The sequence below is a fragment of the Colobus angolensis genome, unplaced genomic scaffold (genome assembly GCF_000951035.1).
Source record: "Colobus angolensis palliatus isolate OR3802 unplaced genomic scaffold, Cang.pa_1.0 Scaffold87, whole genome shotgun sequence".
Lineage (NCBI taxonomy): Eukaryota > Metazoa > Chordata > Mammalia > Primates > Cercopithecidae > Colobus > Colobus angolensis.
The window spans coordinates 1,155,438-1,165,500 of NW_012122598.1; the positions used below are offsets into that span (position 1 = coordinate 1,155,438).

The 10,063-nt window shown below is 49.5% G+C and overlaps 2 protein-coding genes across 3 annotated transcripts in view; both read right to left on the minus strand.

Annotated features, from left to right (window-relative positions):
* Positions 1 to 10,063, minus strand: part of HOXC4 (homeobox C4) — a 39,241-nt gene that overhangs the window by 26,535 nt on the left and 2,643 nt on the right. The window lies entirely within an intron of this gene.
* The window catches only part of HOXC6 (homeobox C6), a 14,139-nt gene that overhangs the window by 1,433 nt on the left and 2,643 nt on the right, over positions 1 to 10,063 (minus strand). The window contains exon 2 of one of the 2 annotated variants that reach the window (XM_011930478.1): positions 481 to 826. In XM_011930478.1, the coding sequence (XP_011785868.1) occupies positions 481 to 634 (154 nt within the window). In that variant the 5' untranslated portion in view covers positions 635 to 826. Of the gene's footprint in view, positions 1 to 480; positions 1,039 to 10,063 lie in introns of those variants that run through there. The other variant, XM_011930477.1, reaches the window with a different exon arrangement.

The window sequence follows — 10,063 nt, forward strand, 5'->3', positions numbered from 1 at the left end:
GGGCAAAAGGCAAACGGAAAGCTGCAAGTCTAAAAGCTGATTTTTGAAAAATCCCAGATAATGGGGATGAGGGCCCCCTTTCTCAAGGACTGGGCTCCCCCATCTCCCCAAGTATCCTAGTTTCTTGGAAACTTCTCCCCACTTCTCTGCCTCTCCTCTTCCCCTCCCTTCTCCTCAGACTGACTCCACTTTGGGGGGCTCCCCCATCTTCTGCTCCCTCCCCTCATCCCCTGCCCTGTTCCTGCCCCCTCAGCTCGTCTTGGAGACCTCCAATCCGTCAGGGGCCAAGGGGGCCAGGCCCCTGCAAGCGAGCGGGAGGCGAGCTGAGGGAGCAGAAGAGGGGGCCCTGTCTCGGCAAGGAGACGAGCGTGATTGTTTTTATGGGGCCATAAAAAACTCTCTCCGCCCGTTCTTCTAGGGAAGCCGGTCATAAAGCCAGTTCAGTTTATTTAATTTATATCTCGGAGCTGTAAAACTCACCACTGTGCGAATTCATTCGCTGCATCCAGGGGTAAATCTGGATACTGGCTTTCTGGTCCTGGGGCGCAGTCCTGCCCTGCTCAGAACTAAAATCCTGAGCGATTGAGGTCTGTGTGTTATGTCCTAAGGTGTTTTGTCTGCAGTTTGAGAGCATGTCTTTCTCCTGGTAAAAGGAATTAGATCCATAGTCATACGGCCCCCGGCTGGAACTGAACACGACATTCTCCTGTGGCGAATAAAAGGGAGTCGAGTAGATCCGGTTCTGGGCAACGGCCGCTCCATAGGTCGAGAAATGCCTCACTGGATCATAGGCGGTGGAATTGAGGGCGACGTTGGGGAGGACGTCCTGGCCCCCGGCGAGGTGGCAGGATAAGGAAGGGTTAGTGAAGTAGGAATTCATCCCTTTGCCTTTACCTGGTCGGGCTATGATTTCTTTAATATTTATTTCTGTCTCCAGTTTGTACTCGGAACTAGATGGTTATAGGGACGGCTCCAATCCAGGACAGACAAAATGACAAAGTCAGCTGACCCCCTCCCAGCCAATCGCAAGCCAGATGTCAAGAAGGGGGAAAAAAATCGCTTCTGCTTCTGTTGATTCCCTAGTTGAGACTAAGTGTGTGCTTTGAAAGTAAGACTTGGATTTCTTTTAAAAATATATATGTAGGAGAACTGGTTTGGTGGTGAAAGAGGGGTGCACGTCCCTGAGCAGGGCCTTGGGACTTAGGTAAGGAGAGCTGTACTCCCAGGAAATCTCTTAGCCCCAGCTAACTTTGCTGTGCTGTGGCCAGAGCAGGGCTAGATAAATCCCTGTATTTTCAATCTGGTTTCATCTTTTATATCTGCCCCCTTGTAAAATTACACCCTGATTTCTCCATGGGAGGAAGAAGGAACTCCCTCCCAGCACAGGAGGGGGTCCCCAGAAATCCTGCAGGAAATCCTGGTTTGACACTCCGTGGAGTGAGTCCCATCACTAAACTAGTATTTTTTTCTCCAATAATTAAAAAAAAAAATCAAAAGTAGAAAGAAATTTCATGAAAACTGTTCCCCTGAGTAAGTAGAGTGTGGCTGAGAGTCTTGAATGTAGGAGGGATGTGGGGAACAACTAGGTCTAAAGGGGCAAGACTTCAGGGTACAGTGGCAGAGCTGAAGTGGGCAAACGGGCCACGCATCTGCTCTCCTTTGCCTCCTGGTTCCCTTCTGCCTCCTCCTCAGGACCCCTCTTTTGGGAAAACTCTTCCAGCATTTCTGCCTAAAAGGGCAAATGTATAAAAATGCAATAGAAAAAGGAGAAAAAAGAAGTAAAATGTAGGGAGGTGGCACCGGAGGGGGAGAGACAGAGAGAAAGAGAGAGAGAAAGGAAGAACGAAAACTCTGAGAATCTTTCTAGAGACATCAACTCCTGTTTATGTTGGTGAGAATTTATGATTTGGAGCCAGTGAGGGCCGGTGGGGTAATTCACATAGGATCCAGCCGGAAAGAGAAGGCTGGTGGGGCTCTGATGGACAGTTGGCTTCCTGCAAGCTCAAGCCCCTGCCTTGGTCAGAAGCCCCTGCCCCCTCTAGACTCAGGGCACCGCCAGTGGAGGCGCCCCTGGACCTGAGCTATGAGGCTTGGAGACTTCAGAAAGGGGTTCTAAGGAGCTCTCACCCAAGTGCCAGTCACCCCTGGTGGGGATGGGCCTCTCAGCAGCCGCAACCCCCATTTTTCCCCCCATCTTGAGGCTAAAAAAAAAAAGGAAGAGATGGTTACAAAAAGGCCGCTGAATCCGAGGCTTCTGAGAGAGCCGCAGTAGGCGAACTGAAACAGCGGAAAGTGTGCAGATGGGGGTTTTCTCCTGATTAGTCCAAACTTAATTTGATATCGTGATATAGGCTGAAAATGCTTTGAGTTGACAAAGAGGCGTGGTGGGGAGTGTGCAGGGAGCAGTGAAAGCTCATATTCTCCGCCCCCCCACCATTTTTGGGTGGGTTGGCGAGGCTGGGGGGAACTGATTATAACAAGAACCCGGATGTCGCGGGATTTTATGATCTTTTCCTTCTGTGTAACAAAGCGGAGTAATCAATGGGTAGCAATAAAGCCATAAACGGGACTATGCTGAGAAAAAACTCGTTTATTCATCTTCTGTAACGTTAAGGTTTCCCTGGAGTGTCGCTAGGAGGGAAAAATAAAGTTTCGAACCCAAAAGCAGACAGTGTGCAGGAGCTGGTGGAGATAACACGTTAGTTAATACATGAACCTCGTTAGGGGGTTGAAGAGTCTTCCTGTCAGACAATTTGTGTTGGTTTTAAAAAATACAGCCCCAATCCCATAGAAAGGACAGAAATTTGTCGGTATTTGGAAGGGAAGTGGAAAGACTCCTATAATTATGAAGGTTCCTCCTTCTAGACCACACTTTCTTCTCCCCAAGGCAATGAAGGGGAAAGGGTAGAGGAGGATTTTTAAATTAAGAAAAAAATTTTTTAGATGAGTTATCTCGTTTTGGGGTGACTTGGCAGGTACACAAACAGACACCAATGTGAGTTGCTTTTTGCCCTATAATCCAGCTGTCCTCGAATACATGGCATGCCTGAGCAGAGGTTTCTAACAGCTGGCTGAGGTTTTAGGCCCCCTGGAGGGCAAGAGGTGGGGGAGAGACAACAAGGCAGGAGTACTCTGGGGGCTGAGCTAGGGAACAAGTCAGTGCACCCCTGGACACAAGTAGCCTCTCTCAGAGTTCCCAGCCTCCTTTCTGCCCTGAGGGTAATGGTGTAACAAGTAGAAGAGGCCGGAAGAGAGAGTAACTCCGTCCCCCCAACCCCAGTTTCAGAGAGAGATTGCTAGAGGGATAAATCATGTCAGTGATATTTCCTTCAAGATATTAAATTGTTGCAATGTACAACAAATTGAATGATGGAAGATAGGATGTCTTAATGAGGTTTCGCTTTCAGTGAGTGTTGATTTTCTATGTATTTAAAAATCTCTTTTATGTCTGGGTGGGGGAGGGAAGGACCTTGGAAGAAAGAAGGGGCTTCTGGGGCAGCATGGACTACAGCCCCCAGCAAGGATGCCTAGGTTTCCTTCAGCCCCTCCTCAACCATGTCTGGAGAGGAAAGGAGCCCCAAAGTTGGGGAGATTCTCTATTGGGGCCTAAAGGCAGTGGGCTCAGGGGGATTGGCGACCTGAGAAGCAGAATGTGAGCCTCAGCCCCGGAAAGTTAAGTGTTTTATGACGTCCCTAAACAGAGGGCAGAGACTGAAAGGTCTCGCCGATTTATAATGAACAGAAACCAGCTGCTGGGTGAAAAAGGCAGAAATGCTGGAAGGGGGAGAGGAGGGGAAACAGAAATACAAATAAATTCCTCCACTGCTTAAAGACTTTTGGCAAAATTAATTTTCAACACACTCCCCTCCATTACCTTTCATTCCTGAGGGAAGAAGCCCTCTTCTTTCTCTTAGATCTTTAATTATGCAGCTGAAATTTGCTGAAAGGATTCGCTCCAAGGGGGGAGAGCAGGTCAGATGAGCCCGATCTTCCATTGGATTATATTTTCCTTTTCCCATTTCATGTTAATTTAATTTTATTTTATTTTTTGGCAAAAGAATGGCTGTCTATAGGAGGAAAGTTGGGACTTAGAGTTTTCTAAATATATTTATATTTTCCTGTTAAATTTGTCTGAAAACAATTATGGAAGCTCATCAGCAGAAGCAAGAACAGATGTTTTATTAAAACTGCAGTTGTGCTCTGTAAATATGCACAAGTCTTGGGAAGGAGGGGAGAGAACTTGTTCTTTGTTTCTATAAAACCAGCCCAGAGAAATCAGAGAACACTACCCCCTTCCCAACCCCATCAGGCTTGCAGGTCTCCTTGCTGTTGCTCTGGCCCCCTGGCCTCCCGAATCAGGCATTCGGAAGGACTGGGTGACAAGAGCAGATTTTCACTTTCAGAGAGGCTTTAATTAGTGGATTCAAAAACAGAATTCAAAAAACACACAAAAAGAATACAGGGGAAAAGTTGCCACTTGCTTCTCCAGTCCTCCCCAGTGCAAAACACATGCTTTTGATAGCGCTAATTATAGGAGAGAAATTTACTGCCTGCGCCTTGGACCTGAGTGGGGTGCAGTCACTGGCCTGGAGTCCCCAAGGATAAGGGTGGCATTGCAGCCTGGGCACTTGGGGATTCCCCTAGGCAAGTCAAAAGCTACCACTCCAGCCTTACTCCGCTTTAGGCCAGGGAAAGCCTGGGGGTCTGTGAGCTTTGAACTGGGGAAAGGGTGGGTGGGACTGGACCCAGCCTGAAGAGGTTCGTGGGCAGGCCTCACCTTGCTGACTTTTGCGTTCCACTCAGCTCTGGGAAGTATATTAATTTCTTGGGGAGGGATATTTGAAGTGAGCGGGATGAGATCTGGAATTTTTATTAGGGGACAATATTTTCCAGAGGTCCTCCTGAGTTGTGTTCTATTTCCTCTCTCTCCCCAGATCCCCCAACTCTGCGCGGATGTTTGTGACTCACCCACCCTCGCACACAGATACACATACTCCGTTCCTGGCTGCTGCGTCGCAACTACAGCTCGGTGCCTCCGGAGGCTGCTCAGGGACCCAAGCACTGGAGCCGCAGGACTCAGTGCTCCGTCTCAGCGCTTGGCCTGGGTGCTCAGCTGCCTGGACGCGACCGCAGCTGCCCGACCCTGCCCCCACCACCCCCAATTCTCACTTTTCTGAGCAAGAGAAGAGCGGTTGCCCCGCCGGCCCCTTTTGTGCCACTGGACGAGGGTTAAAATCCCTGTTACGGAGAAAGCCGAGTTTCAGTAATTGCTCAGCTCCCCTCACAACCCCTTAACCACTATTTGGTTAAGGCTTTGCTGTTCTAGAGCGACTGCTTAGTTGGCCCGATTGGTCTATTATTAGACTTTTTTATTTAGAAATTAAAAATAAATTCTACTCCAAATGCCTGCTGTTTTGTGTATAAATAAGCTCCTTTGATCTCCATGGAACTCCTAGTCAAAGGATCAGATCGCAAAGAAAGCCTCCTGGTCTGCCAGAGAACCCGAATGCAGGGAATGCTGCTTGGGAACACTAAAGCATGGCTCACCTAAGGGGCTTCAGTTTCCCATAGATATGATGGGGGAAGCTGTCTGAACACATACCTGCCCCCCCTACACACACCACATTCCAAAAAGGAACACTCCTCCTTTCAAAGTTTAGGCATGGAGAGAAGTGAAATTTGACACACCTAACACAGAAATCGATTCCATTTTGGGGTGCTAATATTTTGGGGACAGGGCCCGGGCTGACCAGCTGAAGGGAGCTGGGGAAGCAGCAGGGAGGAGGAAAGGAGGAAGAGGCCAGATTGAGCATGTTAAGCTGCTGAGAACTGCCCCCAAACACCTCCGAGGCCTGCGCTGGTGACTTGTCTTTTGGGCTAAGAGGTTGAGAGGCTACCCGAGCTGCTTTTGCTTTATTGCAATTAAACGGAGAAGAAAGGTATATGGAGGGGCTCTGCTAACTCATGTCACATTTCCTCTCCCTCTTTCTTTCCAGATTTCTGCCTGACCTTTCCTAACCAGCACTTCACTTACTGCTGCTATCATCAGCAGACACAAACTCTCACGTCGGCATTTGTTTGGCTTCTCAATTCCCTTCTCTGACTTAAGGTTAACATAAAATAGGTCCCAAACATCTCTACCCCATCACACTCAACCCTGAGCCCCCTTCCAGCTCCATCTGGAAAAAATCATTTCTGGCTTTTTGGGGGCTGGCGCCCAAGCCTCCCACCTCTATTCCAAGCAGCTGAGTATCAGCTCAGGAGGGGGATTGGGGAGAGCCTGGGGATATAGCTCTCTGAGCTGGAAATGGGGAGAAAGCTTAGACGCCTAGGGACACTTGAGGGGGACAAAGCAAGTGGCCCTGCTTGGCCCAGGAGAAAAATTAAAATCCAGAATATCCAGAATATTTTCAGCCCCCAGAATAGGGCCTCAAGAGGATGTCCCATGAAGAAGAAGCCACAATAGGGGGTGTGCTGCTCTGCGCTGGATCAAGGGATCCCCAGCTTCCTGGCTTCTTCTATACCCCTCCACATGAAGCATTGCTTGGACCTATTTGAGAGGTTCATGAGAATTATAAAATTCAAGAACTTGGTATTTATGACGTCACAGTGAGTTGTCATATAGAAATTGTAAATGTCCTACCAGTTATACATGGCAGGAGTTTTGTGTGTGGGTTCCCGCCCTCCCTTCATGTTTTTTTCCTTTCCCCCTCTTTCTCCCCCTGGTCTAGCTTCTCCTGCTTGAAAATAAAATGTTGTTATGTTCTGGAACAATAAGCCAACAATAAAACAGCATCCTCATTTCCCTATAAATAATTTTATCCTATCCTTTATTGTTTGCAGATCTGAAAGAACCATTTAATCTGTGCTGGCAAAAAGAGAGAGAGAGAGACTGGGAGGGGAAAATTAATTTCAGAAATGAGAATATTACTTACTTGAATGACACTGTTTTAAATTTAATAGCCAGGAGCAAAATTAAAGGCCAAAAGCCAACTATCTGACTCTACACCTGGCGGGATTGGAAACATATAGGATCTTTAGCAAAGGGGCAATTTAATTTTGTAGGATTTGCTTAAATTCACTGCAATTTTGGGGGGCTGAGGAGAAGGAAGTGTGGGAAGAGAATGACATGCTATATCTAGCTTTATGAATCCACTAGCATTACTCTAATTTAAAACCCAACAACCGGGTCTCAGGGAAACTCCTGCAGAAAGAAGTGGGGTAGTGGGGGACTGGGTTGATGGGGGTGGGCTCAACTTTCTCAGTGAGTGTGGCCCCCTTAACCAAGTGGTTACCAGGGAAAGGAAGAAAAGCCTAGGCAAGGAAAGGGCTGCTCAGAAGTCTCTCCACCACAGGGACACCCGGAGGTTTATGGTGTCCCCATAATTCCCCTGACCCTATAAACAGCTGCCCTGTTTTAAGACTATTTCTGCTTCTTCCCCTCCGAAAGGGAGAATGCAGGAGCTTGTGAGGGCAGGAGGGGGTTGCTGGAAAGGGGAGGGAGTTCGGGGATAGCACTGCACTTTGTTCTCCTGGGCGAGTTCGCTGGTTTGGCGGGTTTCTGACGCAGGGTGGCAGCAGACAAAACAAGTAAACAACTCACAGACACAATAAACAGGAGCGGCAGCGGCACCATGGCAGAGGCCATGGGCTGGGCGAGGGGCACAATCCTGAGGTAATGTCACCCCAGTGCCCGGGGTAACCAAGGCCCAGAAAGCCTAAGGCTGCCCTCCGTGAAGGGTGGAAGGAAGGTGGAAGAAAGCTGCACATCTCTTGGTGCAGCCTGTCTGGACAAGAGTCTTGGGAGGAACCCGATCACCTAGAGAGTGGCGGAAAACCCCTCCAGCCCTGCTCTGGTCCCTGCTTTCTTTTTGGGGGTTTTCCACTGACATTGATATTTCCCCTCTGTCTTTTTGTGTCTCTGGAAGGGAAAAAGGCTGGGAAAGAAGGCCCATTAATTCTCAGCCTCGGTAGCCCATACTCAGTGCTCTAGGCCACAGGCGGCGGGCCCAGCGTCCTCTCCCGTGCTGCTCGGACCAGCCTTCTCCCTGACCAGGTCTCGCCCTGGCTCAGATATTGACGAGGATTAAAATGTAGTTCATCCAGTAACCGGATCTGGGTATTTGGGGGACCTTAGAGAACTCCCAATCCGCCACCAGGGATGCAGGCAAATCGGGCTGGGGCGGGGTAAGTGGCTGGCTGGGGCAAGCAGGGGGAGAAACATATTCACTGCATCCCTACCCCTTCTGGTTTGCCTTTTCCACCAGCTTCTCCAAGCACCCTGGCCAGCAGCCACCCCAGACCACTGTCTAGAGTCCACCTTATCAACCACTCTTATCCCTTCATCGCCCCAGGGAGGCTTCCAGTGCCAGGTCCCTGTCTACTCAGAACTGCTTGCAGACCCACCACGCCTGTGAAAAGAGTCCCACAGAACTCAATTTCAAGACAACTGGTCTCCCTTGTAAAATACTTTGTAAGTTGGCAGAGTTTGCTAGAAGATGTGGAGAGAAAGCAGAAGGGATTTAGTATTTCCCCAGTCCAGCTGCTCAGGCAACAAAAGCAATAAAGTCTGAGAAAGCCTTTATGGCATCCATTGGTTACTGGAACCTGCATACTCCGATTCCAGTGCACACATATTTCCAGCAGAGCATGCACAGAGGGCCTGCTCAGTGCACCCGGTGCCTTCATGAGCCCATTCTCATCTAGTGAGGGTTAACAAAATTTTGCATGCACATAAAATGGTGTTTGAGCGAATATAGGCATGATAATATACAATTAACCACCAAGGAAATATGAGTATGTATATATTCATGCATAAGCCTGAGTCTGTACATTTGAGCCTATATATAATAAATACATAACACTCCCAAGCCTGGTTTCAGAACACAACAGCCAACCCAACAAGGTCACCTTCTCTAAACAAGGTTGCATTCTGTCGGGATCACAACTGTCAGACCAGGGAGAGAAAGGGTTTGCTCTGCCCATTTCTCCTTAGCTAGGAACCGGCACGTGAAATACAGCGGATGGCAGGGCTGACAAAGCCCCTTGTAAGGAGAGCAGGCAGGCCTAAGGGTGCCCAAAGAGTGGGCTCAGAGCAGGAGGCTCCAAGGAATGTTGCCAGGCCCTGACCCACAGATTCCGTGTCTCTGCCTGGGGTGTGCAGAGTCCTTGAGCCAGATTCTATTCTCAGCCACCCTGGCTATTATTAGATAATCACGGAAGGGCTCTCCTGCAGTAAGGACCACGTCAGCAGGAAACGTGGCCTGCAAGGAGGCTGAGAGTTGCCACTGGTGGATCCTCTTGTGCTTCTGTTTGAATGCCAGACAAGGAGAGAAAGAAGGAGAAGGGAACGAAAATCGAAAGTAACTGGGAAGCAGAGAGTTGTGTTGGAGTCCACTGTGGTCCAGTTTATCCCCTGGCCAGGGTGGAAAATGAAAACAGAGCACCGGTCGCTGCTGCTCTGCCTTCTCTCCTTGCCTCTGTCTTGTGAGGATGGGTCTAGGGGTGAGGGGCATAGGATGGGGGTGGGGGAGCTGCAGGGCTCTAGCCAGGAAGGAACAGAAAATCAATTAAAATATTATATAAAGACACCTCAGGATGGTGCTGTTAAGCGGCCAACCTCGAACTCTAGCACCCCCAAATCTCACTGTGGACACACTCGGGTCGTTCCAGGATTGAGATAAATACCCCAGCCCTCGCCCAGGCCCGCCCCTCGGGTGGGAGGGGGCCCTTCTAATATTCCAGGTGAATCTCCACTGGCCTGAATGGCCTTCTCTGGAAAAGGTTTTCTTTCGGGGGAGGACAAAGGACACTTGTGTTCCCACCCCCCACCCCCCCCATCAGCGGTCATCCACAGGGGCGGGGGCAGACAAAATACAGGCGAAAGAGAGAAATAGAGGCCTCACCGGTAGGCGATTCCCACATTACGCCAGGAGAAAAGCTCCCTTTTTCGGGCCTCTCGGGCCCCTCCAGTGTCCCACCGCACTCCCTTTGCCCTTTTCAGGTCCCACAGACTCCGGGTTCCCTCCTGCCGCAGGCTGGATCTCCGGGGCGTCAGCCCCTG